Source organism: Gymnoscopelus braueri, assembly GCF_963280865.1.
Source record: "Gymnoscopelus braueri genome assembly, chromosome: 9".
Taxonomy (NCBI): Eukaryota; Metazoa; Chordata; class Actinopteri; order Myctophiformes; family Myctophidae; genus Gymnoscopelus; species Gymnoscopelus braueri.
Window position 1 is genome coordinate 25,701,333 of NC_137610.1, and position 24,987 is coordinate 25,726,319.

Genomic DNA, 24,987 nt, shown 5'->3' on the forward strand with positions numbered 1-24,987 from the left:
AGACCTCTGCTGTTTCCAATCTAGCTCTCTGACCCCGCGCAGACGCTACCCCATTCATCTCACTCTCCCTCTCTTCCCCCCCCTCCATCTCCACTGTGCTACGATCACTTCCCTCCGTTCCCCCACTCTTCACCTCTCCATCACCAGGCTTTATGCTCTCCCGCTGTTCCACCACGGTACTTTATCTGCTCTGCACTTCTTCCATCTCTCTCTGTGGTTCGTTGTTTAGAATTTGCAGCTGTACCACCTCCACATATACTGCATTTTCTTTTTTAAACCAGTGGTTCTCAAACATGTTCATGTCACAATTATATGCATTTTGGCTGCGGACCCCCATCTGAAAATATTTTGTGCCAGGGGGGACCACCAGAAGCAAGGATTTGAGTTAAAAATGTTTGTAAAAAATATATACAGTATATTCAAAGATTTTTCAAAAATAGCAGATCGTGATGCGCCATGAGTTTGTAGATGTGCTATTTTTTAATAGCCAAAGCATAAAATATGGTTAAAATGATTGTGACGCTTTTTTAACTAATTTTGCTGTGGACCCCACTTTTTGAGAACCAAGGTTTTAAACAATATCCATTTCTACATCTTTTTCACCTGAGCTCTATCCTGTTCCTTTCTCTCCTTCTCCCCCTTCTTTCGCCATGAGCGAGTCCATCTCTGAAGGTCAAAGAGGTTAAAAAAAAAGAAACCCGCAAAGCAGACATTACACGCAGAGATGACGCAGAAGAACACGTTTGACCCGCAGTCTTTAGCATGCACACGTGCAAGCAAGTAGCCCCCCCCCCAACACACAAATGCGTGCTTACACGCCAAGCGTCTGTGACGTAATACCAACATAAACGAAGAGTGACAATGTACCACATCACATAACACTGTGTGTGTGTGTGTGTGTGTGTGTGTGTGTGTGTGTCCAGCTGTCCACATCCAGAGAAACCCGTAGGAAGGCAAAACAGGAAGCACATGTCACTATTCACTTTGCTCACATGCAACCAAGTCGTCATCATCAGGCCAGCTCACTGCACATTAATGACACACGGACCACAAACATATACCATGGTCCATGACTGTATACTGCAGACAATGAGTTGTGATGATGTGCTACTTCTCCCCCCACTCGCTGACGTGGAGTGTCTGTACATGTGTGCAAGTTCTGGACAGTGAAAATAATCTTGTCGTTTCATTGACATAATATTGTCAGCGTCAAAGCTTATAGAAGGGCATTTTGAAACGTCACAAGTCATGGTCACATCATCATCACGGAAAGGCATGGTTTCTTCTAGGCAAAGGCTTTTTTGTTCATTTAAATCAACTAGGACACTGCCACTGACCATTTCACACTTTTTAGAATGAATAGCGGCATCCGTGCATCCGAACCAAAATGCTTAGCTATTCTTTCCCAAGAAAGGTTGTGCTGAATACCCCCCACTACACAATACAAAGTCTTAAAAGGAGTAGTACACCCCCAAAAAATACTTATTTTCTATCAATTACACACCCCATGAAGCCTTGAATTCATGGATTTTTTTTTGTTTGTTTTTGCTGCATTCCAGAGCCAATAATTTGATGACGGGATGGCTGGTCAATAGGGGAGACTCAATGAGTCATCAAATTATTGGCTTAGGAGTGTGACAAAAACAAAAAGATCTCCATGAATTCAAGGCTTCGTGGGGTGTGTAATTGATAGAAAATAAGACATTTTTGAGTGAACTACTCCTTTAATGTTACCCACAAGTATGGAACGGTACAGCAGTGTGCCAGTGAACCATAAAATGAGTGCATAGTGCATACAGATGAGAGATCATTTGACCCTGCGTGTATAGGTGGGAAAAACAACCTCGGTCTTGCTGCAGGGGGCTGAGCTTCTTTTTCTTCTCTTTTTTTTGCTGATCTCCAGTCAGCTTTAGCCAGCAGCACCTCATGAACATGATCATCTCTGACAACTCGGTAGCTGCCTCCAGGCCTGTGACTGATGATAAGTCTATGGAGGACCCAATGAATTAAAACAGAATCCGTGTGGGAAATTAAGAAAATGTCCTCGTTTTTTGAAACAGTCGACATGAATACACAGTTTTATGTTTATTAATGCGTTAGTATGAGAGTGATCAGTCATATGACTGTTGGCACCAGTGTTGCCATGTCTGCTTATTATAAGCGACTTTGGGCTTCTTCTTCTGTAAAGTTGCTTGGTGGTCATGGACCCCCAAATTAATATGCATTTGTCCCTAACCCCCATCTGAAAATGTTTTGCACCACAGAGCCCCGTACCAGATTTGTGTCGTTAGAATGTTTCAAAAATCGTCCAAATATTCAACATTTTATTTCAAGATTCTTTGAAAATAGCAGATCTACAAGCTGACATGTTGTGAAGCGTTGTGAGCTTGTAGATCGGCTATTTTCAAATAGCCGACGTATACGGTATATAGGTTTACAGTGTGGCCTAGTCGCTTATTTTGGGCTTGTTTTCCCTAGACCTGGTTGCTTATTTCTCTCACAAAATCTGGCAATACTTGTTGGCACAGTTGGCACCCTGTTTCAGTCAGTCAGTCCTCCCCTCTCATTCCATCATTGGCAGTGCCAGTCATGGGCCCTCGTGGGCAGGGCTGTCCAGAGCGTTACGAAAAGAGTAAACACAAGTCATAGCATGGTTCCACTCCCCCTGCCAAGTAAAGACACAGGGAACACACACACAGTACAGAGGCCCAAGGCCATGCCACAAGTTGACCTCAATGTTTCAGTTCAAACAAGCAAAACATCCTAAAAAGTAGACTCAACCAACAGCATATTTCTCTCAGCCTTTAACCACTTCAGCCCCGTTTTATACTTGCTTGTATGACGTGTCAAGCGGAAGTAGCCGATTTACAAGCTCACGACACGTCTCATGATGTGAGCGAAAATGGCAACATTAAGAAAATAGCATAAATAGCTGATCTACACTCTCACAGCATATCGCAATGTAACACGGTTGAGAGCTTAAATAGTAGAGTGGAAAATAGCAAAACTGCAAAAAATATATGATCTACAAGCTCACAACACATCAAGATATGACACAATGTGTGCTATTTTAAAAATGTGTATTTAACCCATTCAGCCCTGAGGCCGATTTTAAAAACGCCTTCTAAATCCTAACCTAAGTGTTTTTCAATTAAAACATATCTTGTTGCTATATACATACACAGCTACATTAAAATGACACAGATGCTTTCCCGGTTTTAAAAGGTATGACAACGTATAGGCTTTCCCGGTCTTAATGGGTAAAATGTACAAAATATCGAAGATATTTGCCTATAATAACATGCCCAAAATACGAACACACCAGGTTTAAAGTGGTTAGCACACATACATTTATTACAAGTACTGTACGAATATCTGTGTCATTACAGGATGGTATAGAGGCCTAGTTTGCTAAACCTCAATAATTAACTGGGAGGAGAGGGTTTGACACTCGGCTGATCTAGTAGTGTTTGGTTGCACCGCGCTCACAGTATGTGCTGCATCATCACTCTGTGCGTCCTAAAGGTTGCAGAGACATCGTTAGAGAACTTTATTTTTTTTCTTTCTACCTTAAATGGGCAGCAAAAACTGAACACACAGGCATTTCCTATACTTTCATTCTCCAATTTTGCGCTAATGCATTATGCCGTGAAAGGCAAACTGCCGAGTCATTCTGGTATCACGTTCGTTCATCTCTGGGCCTCTCCCTGTCCCTGAAAGAAGAGGAAGACAAGAACGTAGAGAGAGAGACAGAGAGAGAGAGATAAGAGAGAGAGAGAGGGAGAGTGCTATAAGACAGGGAGTGAGAGAAAGCGAGATGTCAAGAGACGGCACAAAGCTCACAACAGTGTTCAGTCAGGACTCAGGAGTGTCAGCAGAAGAACTGTCTGTCTGCCATGATCATGACATTTTAGTTGACGATTAATTGTCGCACAAATAATTGCGTTTTTTAGCATTGAACATATGAATACAATTACATTTCAGTTTGTCTTTTAGGCCTTGTAAACAAACATTGCACAGGGCAGATATGACATAAGTGTGTGGGTAATGGATGTGTGTATTTCTGGCTATTTAGGCAACCTCCTCAAGAGGCATTCAATGGAGGCTTTATATCTCTCCTAGTGTTTTAGGCACTAAAAACAAGTACCGGTACTCAAGTAAATGTACTTTGTTCCTGTCCAACACTGGCTGTAGGGGTATTATCTCTCACAGTGTCACACTGTGCTTGTGATGCTGCTAGGGACCATGTCGTTCTGTTCTCCAGCACGCTGTGTTACCGTCTAGCCCGTCTGCCAGGATCTTCCGAGGTGATGGTAACGCCTGCCTTGAGAAACCAATGTTCATTTTCTTCTCATCCCAAAATAAGAACACTGATGGGCACTGATGAATAGTCATGTTGTTCACAGCTAAAGCCACAGCGAGCAGCTAAATGAAGGGGACTAATCTCAGAGTGGGTGGCTGTCTGACAAGTTGTTTATTTGCGAACGCTTCCCAAAATTAGACTAACCCCGGCCCTCCTCCTTGACAACCCTTCTTCCTCCTCGGTCCCCTAGACTTCTTGACCTTCATTTTCACTTCCTGTTCGCTACCGAACGGCTGATGGGAGCAGCGGACAGAAACAGAATAGCAGTAGATCAATGTAGAGATGATGTAACACTCCGTTCACAAAAAAATTAATCACTGGAGCTGTTCGACCCTGCACAGCAGAATCTTGGGTGTTGTGTTTTGAGCTTGTATGTCTGCTATTTTCACTATTTGTCATATATCGAAGTATATTCTGTAGGACCTAAATGCTTTACTCAAGAGTATAAGAACGGAAGGCAAAATCCAACACGGTCAAATCCCGAGTGTTCATTTAACTCTTAGGGGTACATTTCTATACTCTCAACGAGTTAAATTAACAGTCCGCACCACAAGGTCGAGCAGACGGGCTCCGACAGCAGCCAAGCGTGCAAACGTCTCGACACATTAGCATCCTCCGAGAGGGCGGGAGAGACAAACAGAGGGGGCGACATGCAAAGATGCGTGCAGAAAGAGCAAAGGATAGCAAGAGACAGCGAGGTCAAGAGGTTCAAGTGAAATGAGAAAATGCCCCGTGTATCCTTGGTAAACTAGTAGTAACTAGACTGCTCGCCGCTCTGGAAGCGGTTCAAGACCGTGACTTCACACAGCAATGTGTGGGGAGGTGGGGGAGGCAACCGTCTGACGTCAGCAGCCCCCCCAAGCCAGGGCCTGGTCTCCCTGCAGCATCAGGGCACAGAGTTCATGCTAGCTCCATTGTAAACTGATGCACAAATATGCTCATCGAGTCTAATCCTTTAGGGAAACCTGGCCCACAGCCTCTTCAGTAGAGATTCCAACGAAGACAGACAGTCGCCGCAGATTTACTGAACGTTGGCGTGTATGGTTTGATAAACAGCGGTTTAGCCCGGTATCCAAAAACACAAGTGCCTTCTTCACCGAATGATAGGGTCTTATTACCGGGTGTCACAAGTTGTATATCTCACACTGCCAATGGGGTATCTTCACTATTGTGAGTCGACCATTGTACAGTAATTGGACATGGACCAGGGAATAATTTTTGCATGTGTCCAAGGTGTTGTGGTGAATCAACTCACGCCTGGATACTGGGCTAGGTGCCATTCACAGCACAGGGTCATTTTGGATAACCACACAATGTTCCCATCTTAAAAGGCTTGGCTGGTTTGCATGCTCTTACAAGCTTGGCTCGGCCCGCCCTTGGGTGTGTAGTCATAAAATAACTTTAGCGCCAGACACAATAAATTGATTCTTAATAGAGTGTGGTTCTTACAGTGAGATCCGATAGAGGATAAGCCAACAGAAGCGCTCTTCACTGCTGCAGTAGCAGGCTGGTTAATGGGTCTTTTAGACAGACTTACAGAGGGACCTTATGGTAACTGGCTAGAGTTACTGCCTCTTCAGATCAATCCTAATAACCTTAAAGTGGAGTCTACAGTAGAACAACGCTCTCTGTGTTGTCTGCCTGTGCGAATGATGGTAAATCTAGAATTAGACCTGACTAGGAAGCAAAACACTGCCCTAGACCAGGCTCTGATGTTCTGACAAGTCAGTTTCTGTTCTAGAGCAGGTGAATGCTGCGACACGTCGGCCCGTCTGTCACCGTCTATTATCAGCGCTGCATCTGTGACGTGAGCAGCAGAAACAGTCACCTGGGCTGACACCGTGTGTGTGTGTGGCTGCCTGGTGTCTGTGGTGGAGATGGAAAATAATGCACTCGGGTTTGAACGAGGCCAAGTGCAAAATCCCCATTTGGAACCACGACATGAGTCAAAACCATAAAGAGATATTACTCAATCTAAGCCAGGGCTGGGCATTCATCGATATTATATCGATATAGTTATATGAGACTACTATATTTAGTCTGGGATTTTGGATTTCGTAATGTCTTGATATGGCATTTTCCTGGTGCATGCAAACAGCCCCGAGGTGAAAAAGGTGACAACATGTTGTTTTCTTTCGGGTCAGGTGTCACACAATTGCCCTATTTGGGTTCAAAAAGGTGACTGTAGCTGAAAAGTGCCACTTTTGCATGTCTGTCGTGATACTTAAAAAATATTTTCAAATTGTTCAATAGCGATAATAGCAGATCTATAAGCACACACTTTAGGTTTCCGATTTTGTCCATATCACCCAGCCCTAACAGAACAACATACAGGAGGTCCAAGAGAAAGGCATCTTCTCTCTCCACACACATATTTACAAGAACACATACCAAAACAGGAAGGAAGGGGAACCCATACAATTAGAGGAAACGTTTAAAACACAAGCTCCTCTACAAACGTGAAGGAGAGGAGACCTGCAGCTAATCATCATCTAATACAGTGGTTCTCAACCTTTTCAGGCAGTGACCCCCCCCCCCCCCCAAATAATCATAAAACTACCCTGATAAGCCCTTGGAATTGTAGGAGTTGAGGCATGAAATTTAGTTTGACTCAGTTCCACAGATAAATATTGTGAAAATAGCAGCTCTACAAGCTCACAACGCCTCGCAACTATCTTCTAAATTTTGGCCTCTTTCTTATATTATTTGACAATTTGGCCAATGTTTGACCAGTTTTTATAGTATAGTTTGTTGATGACTTTTGATGCAGTAATAGTCTTTTTTAATGGTATTAAAAAGGTCTTAAATTGTCACTTCACTTTCATCTAGGGACCCCTCCCCCAAATCATGTGGGGACCCCCCTGACTCACAGGTTGAGAACCACTGATCTAATACATGTACACCAGTGGGACCTTCGATTCGACCCTACATTCCTCCCGTGCCGCACAACCACGATAACACTCTGTCCATAATCTGCCATTAAATCCTGGCTGACACAGGACAGACGTAGTGCACATTACTGTACATTTGACTACTGCGTGCTCAGGTCAGGCCGCCTGAAGCTTGCTCCACTTTGCTCTTACTAGTTCTCATTCTCTCCCTCCATCTCTCCTCTCAGCATTAATCAGTCCAAAGCGAGGGGATTAAACATCTGTCAAGCCTGCCCATTTCCCCCTCATCCTCCCCAGCAGGGAAAGACACATTTAGGCGTTGCACGTCTCCCCTGTGATGTAACGTCCTGTCTGACTCCGGAACCGGACAGATGAGGTCATTGTGATGCAAAAGGACACATTCTTTCTGCTCGATGGGGGGGGGGGGGGGAGAAAACAAAACAAAAGCACACTGATGGGCTTCATCCTCCTCACAATAACACACACTGGCTTAAGACAAGTAACAAATATGGTGTGCACAAAAACAGGATTTAATCATGACTTGACACACACATAGGGCAGGAGGGCAGGAGCGGGAGCCTATCTCTTGTTTCTGTAGCGTGAGGCGGCTTGATGTGCAAGTACTACTTCAAGTACACCCCCCAGCCATGCTGTACAAGTAAATCCCCTGGACATGATGCTAATATGTCGCAGGGACTTAACCCCAATCCAACCCTTGATGCTGGGTGCCAAGCAGGGAGGCATTGGGTCCCACCGTCTTTGGTATGACCCCGGCCCGGGATTGAAGCCCGACCTCCCAATCTCAGGGCGGACACTCTAACCACAAGGCCACTGAGCAGGTATCACAACCGCGACTAACCATGATGACTTAATTTACTTATTAATGACACACACACACACGACCCTATCACATCCAAGTAGCTCTGCACTTTTGCCAGCTGAGCAGCCCAGAAGACAGAGTGCACGTTCTGCTTTGCCCTAGCTGCATGTCATCGTCCACAACAAGCAGAGTCTCAGGCTGCATAAACCTCCCTCATTTGCTTCTTTGAATAGTGCTCATCATGGGCTGCTCTTTAGCTCTGGCCTTCCACTGGATTCCCTGTAGGGCCCTTTATAATTATCAGCCAATCTCTGTTCCAGCTCCTCTCTCCATCCTTCCGTTTTCTTGCAGCTCTCAGGGGGATGGTCACCGCCTGTGCACTACGTGTCCCTTTAGAGAGGGACCCCGCTCCCTGCCTTCGCTCCAATCCTCGGTCGTGCCCCCCACACCTTCAGCATCCTCCAGTCATCTCGTCTTCCTCCAACCTCCCTCGCTCCCTCCTTCCATCCCACCACCACCTCTTGTTCTCTCCATCACAAGCCCTGGCTGTGTCGTCCTTCACCCAGGGTCTGTGTTCAGAGTAATTACACGCTTGGTTAACGCATTCATGGGCACCACTCTATCAGTGACGCATGCTGGACGCACGCCTGCTCACTTTGCATTCATTCAGGGCACACGTGCACACACACACACACACAGACACACACACACAAATGTGCATCTTTAATGTGAAAGAAAATAGGAACACACAAACGTCATTTCTCTTAAGGCCTGACAGTTGAATGGAGACAACAGACACATCATTGAATGGTGACCGATCAGTACTATATTTTAAATTTAAAAAAATGGTTTTAAGTCATAACCACAAGTTAAGACTTCAGCCGATGGATAGTACCTGTCTGTGTCTAATAGCAGCTACATCTACAGTAGTAAAATCAACCAGCACATTGGTATAGGATGGCCTGGGTTTAACTCTGCTCTTTGACCTTTGTCTTTCTATAAACATGGAATGACTGCCAGGAGCGGCAGTGGGTGCGGTGACCGGTGTGTATGTGATAGTAATTAATCCACAAAACCAGTAAATGAATCCACAAAAACAGACATTAAGCTCACAATGCGTGTGAGCTTGTAAATGGACTATTTTCGGCTGAGATATTTGGTGTTGAGTGAAAAAGGAAGTGGTTAAGCCCTATATACTTTGTCGTGCAATGTTGAAAATATCTGATCTACAAGCTCACAATGTGTTGTATCGCACCACGTTGTGAGCTTGTAGATCTGTTTTTTTTGTGTGCCATTTCTGAAAATCCAGAAATGTTTTGCAATTTTTTCAAATATTTTGCCTACAATGACATGCCCAGAATAGAGATGCCAGGTTGAACAGGTGATCATGAGCACTTCTTTCAATCTTCCTTCCCACTGACTCTGAGCTCTGAGCGGATTGTTGCTCTTACACTTAAAATTCCTGTGTCATAATCGTATCACACCGACCAAACCAGTTTACGTCTGACGGCACCAACTGCAAAGAAATAATAATAATTAAAAAAATATTTGTGCTGAGAGACAAAGACAGAGAGGAGAAGGAGAGGAGAGGAGAAGCCCATAGATCACACTTACAACTGGAAGAACATGAGACCTGTCAATGCAACTACTCATTAGCAAAGTGACGGCACTGAGGAATGTCAGGAGGAAGGAAAACAACAACCACACAAGATGAAAACAAACAAACAAAAAGGAAAACTATTAGTCAAAGCTGGTGGCCGCCGGCCTGCCGGCTGGTGTTTAGGCTGTGGTTTATAAAGGGCCTGTACTGTTATCTCTCAGCCTAAAATGTCACACTGTACAGAATCACCCAAAACACAGGCCTCCACCCTTCCTTGGCTCTGCCCGGGCTCCACTCACACAACAGAACACCAGATAACCATTCAGCCGAGTGAATGGCCTGACAACGGCACACCTTACAAAACGTGACTCAAATCCTTTTGTGACGCTCCACATAACAAAATGCTCTGCTCTTCTAAAAGTCCCTGAAATGATATCTGGGCCTGTGTGGCGGTGCTGCACCGAGTTAAGTCAAAACAGACTGAGGTGATGCTGCGTTTAAAAACCAGGTCACACATAGAAACATGTGCATATCCGTTGCTTAAAAACTCAATATATGACTCCACACTTTGACCAATTAATCACATTCACTTGCATTGTAAACATGTATCGAAAGAAAACAAACTTAGACTCAGACAAGAGAACTTCCGGTAGGGATTGGGATACATATAACATTTACATTGCAAATTAAGCCTTGTAAAAATGGGAAATGAAATGGGATGTATAGAGAAGCAGGTTTCGAATATATTCAAGCTGTCATCCTGAGAGAGAAAACCCAATTCAGTACACTCTACACTGAGGAGGAGTGAGGAGGATCCTCTCTCTCTTCTATTTAAAAAGAGCAGTCATACATAAAGCAGATCAGTGTCACCATCTCCAGGGAGGTGTCACTGTCACCTCGCACAATATTCCACCATTACAGTACACACACATTTTAGCAGGACTTCCCAGAGGGCACATCAATTCAAAGCGATAACGTCCCTTTCCATAGCTAGCAAAAAATGGCTTTGCAATCACCAAACATGCGGCGTGACTGTGAACATGTTTAATTTAGTAGCTTGTCACCTCTGCTAGGGCAGCCATGCAGAGTTAAAATCCTCAGTGTTCACATATCCATCTGGAACTCTGAGAGTGTAACCAAAATGGACCCAAATGGTAACATTTGTAAACTCTCTCAGTTAGGATTCTACTGTGTGTGTGAGGAACTAATGACTAATATACGATGTCAGCTGGTAACACCAACAACAGGCGTTAAGTATCCAAAGCTACTGTGTATTCAGTGGTGTAAAGTAACAAAGTACATTTACTCAAGTACTGTACTTAAGGACAAGTCTGAGGTATTTTTTTACCTTACTGGAGTATTTCCAATTTTCAGTACTTTTACTTCTACTCCACTACATCTCAGAGGCTAATATTATATTTTTTTGTCCACTACAATTATTTAAAAATTTGAGTTACTTCGTAGATTTAGAATATTATTACAAAACATAGATTAACCACTTCAGCCCTATATACATTTCACCCATTTGAAAATAGCAGATCTACAAGCTCGAGCTTGTAAGATCAGCTATTTTCAAAAGATTTGTATACATTGTAAATGATTGCATGCATGTGAAAACTTGTGAAATGGGACATTGCTTAAGTACTTTACTTAAGTAAAACATGCAAGTACTTTTACCACCACTGTGTGTATTCTGCTCTGTGTCAGACATGACAGCTGGCCCGGGCTAGCAGATGAGAAAGGTTAGAATGGTTGCTTAATGGTAGGTGCTGCACCTTGCAAAGGAAATTAACCAGCAGCAGCTACCATTAGCCAACTCTGCTGCGTAAATTCACTCCTATAAATAAACTACCCAGAGCTGTGTTGTTGTGGCTTCTATTCTAATACAAACTGAAATAAATATTCCTCATCTAATCTGGGCGCTGACTGACATCGCTGTGCGGTTAGCAAACGGGCCAAATATGTACCCATGCATGCCGGTTTAACGTGGGGTTACTTCTTGAGTTACAATACCGCTGCAAAACGAGAACGTTGTTGTGTTACCACCAGGCTATGCTGCCGCTAAGCTAGCCCGGCAGAGCTAAACACCTAGGAATAAACTAATCAAAAGGATGCATCTGTGACGTCGTGTATAGCGGAAGTGCTTCAAAGATTCATTGGGAGCCCACTGAAAAGCAAAATCAATACAAATATGTTTGAAGCTTGGAGACGCACTACTTTAAGATGTTATTTATTTTATTATATTTATAAAATATATATTTTTTAATATATTGTATTTGTTACTTAACCACTTAAACCCCAGCATCGGTATTGTGGAGAAAGCTTTTGCTGGAAATAGCAGATCGACAAGCTCACAACAAGACACGCTGCGTCGCGTTGTGAGCGAAAACTTTCCCCACAATAACGGAAAACGAAAACTGAAAATACACTAGCATTGAGCCCTGAGGGACTCCGGTTACCAATATGCGGTTAACGTTCGCCAGCCGTCAAGGGACGCGAGAAACTACAGGCTTCCCGATTGTTGGTGACGTCACCGACCCATCCTTGTCCTCTTTGTTCTAGACAGAGCTAGGCTACGCTAACGGGCTACACCAGCAGCTAATATGCAGGGAAGTAGAACGGAACGGCGACCCGGCGGCCGGTGGTGACAGACAAGACACAAGCATCCGTCCATCAGCAGCACTCACCCCATTAGCCAATCCATGGTGATGTCTGAAGCTGGCTGGGAGCTAACGGTAGCTGGCAGGGGATGAATCCACCAAGAGGAACTGTGGAGGAGGCGAACCCGACCCCTATGCACTGACTCGATCCACAGCCACCACCCTCGCTTCTTCCCCGCCTGATCCCCAGATCCTGTCCCCCCTCCTTCCTTCCCTCCCGCCGGTGGGTCCCCGGGTCTCTCCCCTCTTCTCTGACGGGATCTCTGTGGTCAAATCAAAATGTCAAGTGTCCTTGTTTTGATCCTTTAGCCCGTGTCGGATCAACCAACCACCACACACACACACACTGGGGATGGATGATGGGTTCAGTTAGCTAGTAGCCCCAGCAGAGTGACTTTGAGCCTGAAGGGGAAGAAGCGTTCAGCAGCGGCGTCCTGTTCTGCGGCGAGGCGCTCCCGGACCCGGTCCCGGAGCTGCTGCTGCTAGTGTGGTTGGTAGCCGACTGGAGCTCACTGCTCCCGGGATGCGGCGGCTGCTGGACAGGCTCCTCGGTGCCCTCTGTCATGGATCCGTGTCCCGGCTATAAGCTGCTGCTCTGCTGCTCCCACCACTAGAGCTGCTGCTGCTGCTGCTCTCTGAACGAGATCTGGATGCAAGTCCGGAAGTAAACACAGATACGACCCCCTCTCTCGCTCTCGTGCGTAAAGCGCGTGTCACACAGTGGTAATGAGCAGCGTTGCCATGTCGGCTTATTATAAGCGACTTTGGGCTTCTCTGGCTGAAACGTTATCCAAATACTAGTCATACATCATAGATGGTCATATTATTTTTTTACATTTTGGAAAAAATAGCCAATTTATAACACCGAGTTGCCCACTCACCTATCCTGTTACCATCATGGATATACGTCATAGGTGACTGACGTCATAGACTGGTGGTCGCAGTACGGAGAGACAGTAGGCTATGCGCAAGTACACGATTAACCTCTATAGTTCAGGGGTCTTCAACAGGGGGTCCGGGACCCCTAGGGGGTCCTCAGAGTTACTATGGGGGGGGGGGGGGGGGGCAATCTTTTGTGTGATATCATAGGATTATTTTTTACATTAACCACTTGAACCCTAGCATCCCTATTCTGAGGGAAACATTAGTCGTTGTGAGCTTGTGGATTGGCTATTTTCAGGTAAGATGTTTTTTTTGGGGGGGGGGGATTAAGTGGTTAACTATCTGAAAATACACATTAACATGAATCCAACACAACACTACACAATGATAATGTTGTCAAACATGAAATCTATGAAAAAGCTTAATCTGCAACACAATTGTATACAACATGTAGTGGGGGTCCCCTGCTTCATCTCTCTCTCAGCTAAGGGGGTCCTTGGCATGAAAAACGTCGAAGACCCCTGCTCTAGTAAATGTAACACTGCAATTTGTGGGGTAGCTTGTAGGCTACAAGAAATATTTCACCCATTCTTTTACACCGTAAACATGTGATGTTAAAGACCTGCTGCTAAGGTAAACTGCTGGAAATGTTTTCTGCTGTGGATAGATTTTATATTCCTCATTATACTCATTGTATTTTAGATTCACTGTCTATATTTATCCATTCCCCCAGGCTGCTTCTCACTCTCCCTGTGACAGTGGCTTCAGGTGAGAGAAGTTTTTCATCCTTGAAGCTCATTAAAACTTACCTTTAATAGATCAACCATGTCACAGGACAGGTTGTCTGCCCTCAGTGTTCTCTCCATTGAGCATGACATCATAAAGTCATTGGATATGGAGAGTGTGTACACAATATCAGAGGCCAAAGCACGCAAGATCAAATTTTAGTATGTCTCCAAGGCAGGCACACAAATCACCTAAGACTTAAGACAAAAAAGGACAAAAAGCACACACAAAAATACAAAACAAACAAAACAAAAACACAAGTTCACAGCCATTGAAGAGAGAGGGTGAGAGAGAAAGAAAAAGTACCCAGTAAAATATATTTTACAATAGATTTAGTTTTTCATGCCATTGTGTTTCCATTTTTGACCACCGAAAAGAGAAATTGTATGTCTAGTGAAAATAGCCGATCTACAAGCTCACAACACATCGCAATGTGACGTGTTGTGACCCTACAATCTGATATTTTCACTACTTCTTTTTAATGGAATTCTTTCGTTTGAGTTTGTTTGAAACTCATGAAAATTTTAGCATTTTTGGGGATTTTTTTGAAAATCTTTTGAAATAATTAAAAACAAAACATAGGAAACAATAAATAAAGGGGTAATTACTCGCGATAAAAATTGGTCCGTAGTTGCCTGTGTGAGGCACAGCCAGGGGCCTCATACTAGGGTTCGCCTAGGGCCTCTTGATCCCTAAGTCCGCCCCTGCCCACTGTGTAGCTGGCTGACACAGAGAGAGAGAGAGAGACAGACAGAGAGAGGCTATATATAGGCTACATCAGCCCCACATCTTATTAGTCATAATGTTGTACATACTGAATACTAGCCTACAGTAAATTCCTCATTTATCCACTGTATCCATTTCCCTTGCGGGATCAATCAAGTTCTACATATATATCTACTATACAATATTATACTATACTACTATACTATACTTTATTTAAAGCATTTGTTTTAATTTAGAGTAGCCAAAACAAATTTTGCCCATTTTTCTCCCCAATTTAGTCGTTGTGCCAATGTATTCCTCCCCACACACATTTCTGTGTTGTCACTGCTGTTGTATCCTGCTGACTCACCTGCCAGTCAGGAGCCCCCACCGGGAGGACGTAGAGCCTTCGTTCTACTCCTCCCCCCAACACTCCCCGCTGACAGGTGCTGCCCCAGCCCGTAGGAGTACATGCAATGACCAATATCACCAGCATCCCTCCCCCGAATGGAACAATTGTGTTTGCAAAGACGCCCGACAAAAGCTGGATGCACCACGGTGGATTCAAACCCACAATCTCCGTGGTGATGGGCAGGGACTTTACCACTGCGCCACCTGAGCACCTTATACTATACTATACTATACTATACTATACTATACTATACTATACTACATACGGTATTACATCATTCACATTATTCCTAAAAGAAAATACAGTTTGGAGAGCCTGTTTATGAAATACATCAGAATCAGAATCAGCTTTGTCACATCACAGGTTTAAAGGTGTAAAACAGTAGTGAAATTAGTTTTTATGCAAGCTCCATCGTTTTTTGGTTATTTCCATAAAAGAGAAAGGGAAGAAGAAGAAGGGGGCATTTGCGTAGTATATCTATCTATACATTTATGTGTGCAATTTAAAAGAATCCCTGGCTAATAAGCCTTAATACATTAGAATTGCCCTCTATAACAAAGATTAAGAATTAAAAAAACACCTTAAATATTTGTCTTTATCCCTATGGAATGTATGGAATGCCTGTGCTAATAAAAACACATTTAAAATATATATTAAAGGAGCTACACCATGAATTAAAAAAAAAAATTTGATATTTAATATCATATGGTGTATGTCCCTCAAACCTTTTTCAAAAGGTTTGAGCCTATATCATCACTCAGATATACTCATCCCAAGTCAATTGTCTCTGGCTTATACAGCACTTTCAGCTGCAATACCAAAACGTCCTCTTGTGCAGGGGGGGGCTACTGAGCAATTCTGTCTGTTAATAAAAATAAATATTAAAAAAAAAAAAAAAAATTAAAAAAAAGGAAAAATTCTGCATAAAAAGAAGCATCTAAGAAAAATACAAAATCGAAAAAGAAACACTTTGAACATTTTTGAACAATTCCATCAAGTGTTTGAGGTGCCTGTTTCGGAGCCAAAATCCGAGCCCGAAGTATTTGTTCGTAGACCCCCACTTAGGGGGGGTAGAAAAAGTTTCGGAGCAATTCGGGCACTTTTCATTTAACATTGGGTTTGCCATCATTAATGTTTATGACATCATAAACATTTCCATTCTGAGATCGCCTGTTCAGACACGCCCATTCTGGAAATCCATGAAATGAGAAGGAATGACTGAATTAAAAAAAAAAACATTTTTTTGGGTATAAGAGACACTGGGGACCCCAAAAAATACAAAAAAACAAGAAAAAAGTGATTTTCATGGTGTAGACCCTTTAATCTTAGGAAGTATTACGTAGTTTTTTAGTTATGTTTAGGTTCTCCTCCTGATCCAGTAACCATCAAGTCAACCAATGGTGTTTGTAAAATGTAATGAATCTTGAAAAGAGCTTTATTGTGTATTACACCTGTCTGATCAACAAGCTCAGAATGTGTTGCTTTGTGCCACGTTGCAGATCAGCTATTTTTGACAAATTCTCAATAGAGCTTAAGTGGTTAGACTATTTTTTGACATCACCTCAGCCAGAGAAACCGATATTGTAGAACCTTTCATTGTGGTTATGTCTGTTCTTCAGTGTCAGGTTAGTAATTAACAATACTGGAATTCAGTGGCATTCACAGTTCAGTCATAGTTTAGTCTACTATCTGCCATTTCAAACTCCATTTAGCAAGTTGACACAGATTTGATTAGGGTGGTCTGAACTGAATTTCCTTCAGCCAAAGTACCAATTGGGAAGATAATCCTGGACAATATAGGAGTGCACTGGAACTTCCATGTCACACATAGGCCTCAGATCAACAGTCTTTATCAGGGAATCAAGAAGGTTTTATTTGTCACTAGCTTATCCTATCTTACATTTGGGAGTGGTGCGCATGCGAAAAATTGTCGGGTCATTCATGACTGTGATACAAGCTATCATCTACCGACTACTCAGAAATTACAAGTGGTGATTCAGTGACCACAAGAGAAACCTTGCTTGCCCACTGGGTTTCCCTGTTTTGGGATAATGTTTTCTTTTAGAAAATGTTCATTTCGTTTTTTTTTTTAGTTAGATATCATCTTGATTCTTGTCCCTAGCCTGACCCCCCCCCCCCCCCCCCTCTATAATCTCCAACCAGTTTATTTTCTTCATGAGAAAATCATCAGTCTGACAGCTTCAATTTGCAATGGGAGAATCAATATGTTCTCTGCCCTCTCCTCTATCACCCTATGCCTGTTGAAGAGTGACAACTGAATCATCACTTATTAATATAGGTATCTATTTATCTCCGTTGGGGATCAACGTTGGGTGTCATCATAGCAGCAGCACCGCAGTAGGCATGAAACGCGGGACAGATGCAGGTATGAATAGACAAATGCAATTAAGAATTTCTTTACTCTTATTCTTCTATTCTCTCCTCTACTTCCTGTCTCTGTCATCCCCTCTTTCTTGCTCCTGTCTGTAACCTCATGATACTATAAATAACAATTGCAAATAGGCAAGTCAGAGAGGGCATTGAGAATAGAAGCCCTGTTAACAGGAGGCAGAACCATATGATTGGCTCCTTGACACTCCAGTACCCTGGTGACCACCAATCGGCTGTATAGGAGGCGGAGTTACAAAATATGATTGCCAGGAGGAAGCTAGCCACTGATGTAATGTCATGCAGTGTCACTGGAGGGCACTGTGGGCTGTTTGTTTCTAGTGACCCCAGTGTAGTACCTTTCCCATTCCAGACTTCATCCCCTATGGCAGTGGTCAAAGACCCCCAAAATGTATTTGGCTGTGGACTCCCATCTGAAAAATTTTGTGCCAGGGACTACAATAAGATAAGGTGTCGGTTAAAAATGTAAAAAAATATATATATAAAAAAATAAAAATAAATCTTTAAATAGCAGATCTACAAGTTTGCAACGCGTCGCATTGGCTATATAGCAGACTGGCTATTTCTGAACAGGGGAAGCATAAAATAGGGTTAAAGTGGTCAAACTGATTTTGAAGCTATATTAACGAATTTTTCCGGGGACCCCCTGGAATCCCCTCAAGGACCCCTGGGGGTCCCCGGACCCCACTTTGAGAACCATTGCCCTATATACATCCTTGATTCATTTTTGTGTGTCAAAAACATCACACTGTATTATTTATAACTTTCTCTCAAATAAAAACCCAGAATGAACAAATGCATTCACACTAAATTTAAATGAGCAACAGACGCACAGATGCACATGCACATGCACATGCACATGCACATGCACATGCACATGCACATGCACATGCACACGCACACGCACACGCACACGCACACGCACACGCACACACACACACACACACACACACACACACACACACGTGCACACATACACACAAGTGCACAAAGTCAACAATCCTCTTGTTTATATATCAAATTTAACATGTTTGAAAGGCTGTAATTTCAATGTTAAAAAGTAGTTAAGTCAGACTTGTCTACTGCTCCCACACACTCTACTGAACACCGAATTAAAACACAAAACTAGCATTTCCTGCGACAAATGAAAGTGAATTTAGTCTTGCATTTAATGACTTGTTTTTACATTTAAATGGGACAGCACATTAAAATCAACAACACCACACGTTTTTTGTGCCATTTTCCCTTCAAAGCACTTTGACTGCCTTAATGGCCATGATAAGTTCAGAGCTGTCACAGCAGATAAATGGGAGTTGATCTGAGATGTGAGCTGGCTTAGCTGAGCAAAGTGCTTATACCTACTGTGAGAGCCTAGTCATCTAACACAGTGGTTCTCAAAGTGGGGTCCGGAGACCCCCAGGAGTCTTCGATGGGGTTCCATGGGGTCCCCAGCAAAATCAAAATGTGTTAATAAATTTGAACCCCTTTATCCATATTTTATATGTTGGCTATTAAAAAATAGCAGATCTACAAGCTCACAGCGCATCACTTTGTGCCGCGCTGTTTGTTTGTTTGTTTATTAAGGATCCCCATTAGTCTACACCTTAGTGGAGACTATTCTTCCTGGGGTCCTGTGAGCTTGTACATCTGCTATTTTTGTGTTTGAATAATTTTAAATTTGTTTAAGACAAATCTTCTCTTCTGGAGGTCCCTGGTACAACACATTTTCAGATGGGGGTCCGCGGCCCTTAGCATTAAAAGGTTTGAGAACCACTGATCTAACATTGTGATTCTAATATGTGGATTAGTTTCCCAAGGAGCCACTGTAGCTTAGTTGGTGAGTTCACCTGATGGAGTAATGGGCCTTTCTGTCTGGACATGGACAGTCTGTCTACATTTTATTACATTTCTACATTCATTACATTTTATTACATTTCTATTTATGTAACAGTCTGTCTAGCTACTTTACACCACTTCACACCCATCAGTATCATATTATGACCCAATCCAATTAATAATTAACAACAAGTGTTTGCAATCACAAGTACTACACAAGTACTAAATACAGCACTAGAGTCCTTATGTCTCCCTTATCAGAGAGATGCTTCGGTTTATATTATGCCATCCATACAGTCTCTACTGTCATACGTTAAAGATTCACAGACTTCATTAATAAGATTTCTAGTCTTCTGACTATCCCAGATGATGCCTTTTGGCTACTTTTACTCCACTACAATATTTGAAAACTTTTGATAATAGCTGATCTACAACCTCACAACTCGTCGCATCGTGACGCGTTGGGTGCTTGTAGATCTGCTATTTTCAAAAGATTTTTTATACATTTTGAAAACTTGTGAAACGGGACATTCTGCATAATGAATACTTTACAGAACCGGGGACCCCCCAAAATAATCATATTAGAACCGGGGACCCCCCAAAATAATCATATTAGAACTGGGGACCCCCCAAAATAATCATAATTGAACTGGGGACCCCCATAATATTTGAACTGGGGTCTGGGGACCACCCCACCCTGACAACCACTTGGAATGTAGGAGTTCTGTTGAGGCATTAGTTTGACTCAGTTCCACAGATTTATGTTGTGAAAATAGCAGATCTACAAGCTCACAACGCCTCACAACGCGAGGCGTTGTGAGCTTGTAGATCGTCTATTTTCAAATTGTTTGCCTCTTTCTTACATTATTTGACAATTTGGCCAATGTTTGACCAGTTTTGATAGTATGTTGATGACATTTGATGCAGTGATTGTCTTTTTATTTTCTAGCTTTTTTTTAAATGTATTTAAAAGGTCTTAAAAGTCGTTAAATTGTCACTTCACTGTCATCTGGGGACCCCCCAAAATCACGTGGGGACCCCTCTTGGGGGTCCCGACCCACAGGTTGAGAACCACTGGGTTAGCAGAACATGTCTGTCTTTCTGTTCCAGGATTCCTTTGGCGTTTTCATTACAAAGTGGCAGCAGCGCTACTGCAGCGCCATCTAGTGGTGGTTCTCAAAAAAGCACCATGCACAGTGGCGTAGCTCTGAAGATGGGTTGAAGGCAGCAGAGAGTAAACTTCTTTATTTATGTGGTGGACTGAGTGATTCGACAACAATTAATCCAAATCAACATGGACCGTAATCATAACAGCTCTGACTAACTACAGCGAGTATAGCAAACCAAACGGAGCTGAACGTTTACAGGCATCTCATTGGACTCCTATCTAGATTAGATTTTTCCCTTCTTTTCAGGCATGTGACTGGACACTCGCTTGGTCCTGAACCAGGAAGTGGAGGAAGGTAAACATTGATGTTTTGCATTCTAATCGTGTTATAAAGCTTTTAGAGGTTATTATACACGTCTCTTTTGTAATAACCTTTTTTATTACACATTAAAACATTTACGTAAGAGAAGAACAAGGGGTTTTTAATACTGTAAACATGATTAGTGACTGACAACGTTAAATGATCTAACAGCAGCAGCCGCAGCGATCCAGTGTAAATCTAGCCTAGGATCACAAGACGCAGGGCTGTCACGATAATGACATGTTACATGACGATGCATTCACTCAGACAATTGCGATTACCGATTTAATTGTGTTTTTGTCGTTGAAAATTACATTTTTTGTTTGGCTTTTAGGCTTTGAAGTTGCACATGTCAAATATGACACATAACATAAATATACAAAGAAATAGCCGATCTAAGCTCACAACGCCTCGCATGTGTGCTTGTAGATATGCTATTTCCACTATTTTTTTAAAATGTTTGAAAATATGAACCTTTTTCAACATGGAAACGATTATGACAAAAAATAATCGCGATTAGACGATTGTGTAATAATTGTGACAGGCGGCAGGCCTAACAAGACTGTTATCGGTCATAATGATATGACTGTCATATAATATATGACAGTCTTGTATCAAAGCTAGATGAAATCCAGAACTTCGAGTATTAAAATTCCAATATGTATCATTAAATGACCGACAGGAAGGAAGGAACAATCGTGACAAACATTGATTGATTGATTGATTGATTGATTGAATACTAGCGGTTTGCAAAAAGAAAGCACAGGAAAGTACAGTTCAATACATGCTCATATCACTTCAGAATGAGTAGTGTGTGTTGTTACTTACACTTTTCTCCTGAGCCACTGTCCTGTAACTATAATTAAGTCATTTAAGTATTTAATGTAATTGTAAGTGTTAATTGTGCCTCTCCCTGTCTCTAAATTAACATCCATAACATTTAATGAGTCTCTCTCTAGAATAGATGATCAGTCCATAGTACATAGTCTGTATATAATTATTATTGGTGTCTCTCTGAATTGACTCTAGATGACCAGTCCATAACCTGTATATATTTATTATTGATGTCTCTCTGTCTTGACACTAGATGACCAGTCCTTAATCTGTATATATTAAATATTGGTGTCTCTCTGTCTGATTCTAGATGACGGTTCATAATCTGTATATATTTGATGGCAATGGGATCTGTCTCTACTACAGTGAATGGAACCGCAAGAAACAAGCAGGAATCTCTAAAGATGAGGTCACTTACATGATAAAAAAAGATAATTATGTTAATGGTTATGATCTGAATGATGATGATAATAATTATAATAGTGATAATGTTTATATCATAATGATAATGTTGGTAATGATAAAATATGAAATCTACTTTGTCATGTTATTTCTCTATCAGGAGTTTAAGTTAATGTATGGGATGCTGTTTTCCATTCGCTCCTTCGTCAACAAGATGTCTCCTCTGGATATGTATCCTTCACACAACTTAATAATAATGCCCAAACTGAACTCCTATCTATCTTTTGTTTTGAAGACGCTAAGATGTGAAATAACACTTTTTAAAGTGTTATGTGTGTGTAGAGCTCTCTCTCAAAGACCCTCCAGTGCTTGTAAGTGCTCAGATTTCCCCCTGTCCTCTTCACAATAGAATGACAGGTAGAAACACACGCACGCACGCATGCACGCACGCGCACACACACACACACCTCTGTTTTTCTGTGTCTTACTCCAGTGTTATCCTTAACTCTCTCCGTCTGTTTGTAGGAAGGATGGATTCTTGTCGTTTCAGACCAGTAGATATAAACTTCATTATTATGAAACTCCAACAGGACTGAAGTTCATCATGAACACCGACCTGTCGGTCCCCAACGCCAGAGAGACTCTACACCACATATACAGCACGGTAACACTGTGTGTGTGTGTGTGTGTGTGTGTGTGTGTGTGTGTGTGTGTGTGTGTGTGTGTGTGTGTGTGTGTGTGTGTGTGTGTGTGTGTGTGTGTGTGTGTGTGTGTGTGTGTGTTTTGATATTGTACTGTATGTACTTCTGGGGTCATATTCACAAAGTATTTTATCCTACAATACAGAGTTCCCCTAAATTAAACTAAAGTTTATAGAATAGTTTTGCCAGTAAAGTATTGGTTAAAGGTCTTTCTGTGTCTCTCTCAGCTCTATGTAGACTACACCTACAGTAAAGCATTGGTTAATGATGGTCTGTCTGTCTGTCTCTCTCTCAGCTCTATGTAGACACTACATACAGTAAAGCATTGGTTAATCGTTAATCTCTTTCTGTCTGTCTCTCTCTGCTCCTATGTAGAGTACTAGCACTAGAATGTCTGTGATATTACATACATCTCATGTATTCCAAATACACAGCCATAGATCGGTCCTATCCCCGCCCACCGCCCGGGTAGCAGACTGATCACGGCGGGGTTTAAATTGGCCCCGCTGCGTGTGTACTCACCCAATAATTAATTGCTGCGACCTGGAGTCAGATATCGTCTTCTAGTTTCATATCCATTTGGAAGTTCTGGCAGAAAACATGTGTTTAGAAAAATATCTCCACTTTTCCACGAGTTGCACACAGACATAATTCTCTGCCCGGACCCAAAATGACTGCTGGACTGAACATATGAAAACTTCCTTTGGGAACAGTCTACGTTTGGGAAGCACAAACGTATGGGGCACTCAATTGACAGGTGCGTTGCGATTGGTGTGGGGTAATTAATCACACCTGTCAATTGTGTGACCCATACCGTATACGTATATGGAAGGAAGTTTTCATTTGTTCACTAGTGCAGCAATCATTTCGGGCCCCATCAGGGGCACTGAATGCTATCCGTGTGCAACTCGTAGAAAAGTGGAGATATTTTACCAAACACACGTTTTCTGCCAGAACTTTCTAATGTATATGAAACTAGAAGACAATATGTGACTCCAAGTCGCAGGAATTAATTATTGGGTGAGTACACACACAGCGCTTCAAATATAAACGCCACCGAGATCAATCTGCTACCCGAGCGGGGATAGGACCGATCTATGGGCTGTGTATTTCGAATACATGAAATGTATGTAACATCACAGCCATTCTAGGGCTAGTAGAGTGCATATAGTAAAGCATGGGTTAATGGTCTCCCCCTCTCTCTGTCTGTCTCTCTCTCTGCTCTTTGTAGAGTACTGTACATACAGTAACGCATTGGTTAATGGTCTCTCTCTCTGTCTGTCTGTCTCAGCTCTATGTAGAGTACATACAGTAAAGCATTGGTTAATGGTCTCTCTCTCTGTGTCTCTCTCTCTGCCTCTCTCAGCTCTATGTCGAGTACATCGTGAAGAATCCTCTGTGTGTGTTGGGACAGCCTCTGCAGAGTGACCTGTTTACTTCCAGACTGGATGCTTTCATCAGAGCGCTGCCTTACTATAGCCCCAGAGCAGCCTAATGCGCACGCACGCTCACACGCACACAGCACACACAAGCCAGTGGTGGACAATGTACTCAACCCCAGTATTTGAGTCAAAGTATAGATACTCCTGGTCAAATGTAAGTGAAAATTGCAGTCTGTCTGCTTTTAAGAATTCAAAAGTACAAATTACATGTAGATTATCTTTTTAATATCAATGCATTATTGTATTTAAATGTAGACATTCCTTAATTACAGTACACAGGTAAATGTACTTTGTTACTGTCCACCACTGACAGTCTTATCATGAGTAAATGATTTGTACAGTGATGTGTTAGTAATTCTGTTTGATAGTAAATGTATGTTTCCTTCATGTCAGTAAACTATACCATGAACACAATGTTTTACTGTGCCTGTGTCCAGTAAAGAAAAACTACGGAATTATGCAAACATTATACTAACAGATATACACCCACCCCATTGACAATACAAATAATTCAGGCAGGCAGGCAGGCAGGCTCTTGCCTGCTTTTAAAAGATAACACAGTTGCAGCAGGTCATCAGGAAGGCTGTTCCAGAGAGTAGGAGGTCTTGACGTCAAAGCCATGCCCCTAGTTGAAGAAATGTTCCCAAAAATTAGATTTTAATAAAACAAATATATGTTCCCAAATTTTTTAGTCTGGGCATTTACTCACATTGTTACCAAGCATAAACTGATGCCGGAAAAGTACCAATTCATTCAAAGAGGAAGAAATACAAGC

At 42.4% G+C, this 24,987-nt stretch overlaps 2 protein-coding genes across 4 annotated transcripts in view; one reads left to right on the forward strand and one right to left on the reverse strand.

The window, feature by feature from the left end:
* Window positions 1-12,961, reverse strand: part of mob2a (MOB kinase activator 2a) — a 91,679-nt gene extending 78,718 nt beyond the window's left edge. Inside the window, exon 1 of the mRNA XM_080438582.1 lies at window positions 12,362-12,961. Within this exon, the coding sequence (XP_080294708.1) occupies window positions 12,362-12,378 (17 nt within the window). The 5' untranslated portion in view covers window positions 12,379-12,961. The remainder of the gene's footprint in view (window positions 1-12,361) is intronic.
* Window positions 12,962-20,804: 7,843 nt separating this feature from the next.
* On the forward strand, window positions 20,805-24,768 carry trappc1 (trafficking protein particle complex subunit 1; the record flags this gene model as incomplete). Of its 3 annotated transcripts, none has more annotated exons than XM_080437807.1 (5): window positions 20,805-20,827; window positions 21,978-22,076; window positions 22,230-22,300; window positions 22,595-22,733; window positions 24,137-24,768. In XM_080437807.1, 4 exons carry the CDS (start codon window positions 21,978-21,980, stop codon window positions 24,263-24,265), a joined length of 438 nt encoding a protein of 145 aa, XP_080293933.1. In that variant the 3' UTR covers window positions 24,266-24,768. The 3 variants fall into 3 exon arrangements, with proteins under 3 accessions (XP_080293933.1, XP_080293934.1, XP_080293932.1); XM_080437808.1 differs by lacking the exon at window positions 20,805-20,827 and adding an exon at window positions 20,908-20,932; XM_080437806.1 differs by lacking the exon at window positions 20,805-20,827 and having other exon boundaries at window positions 21,978-22,300.
* Window positions 24,769-24,987: the final 219 nt, after the last annotated feature.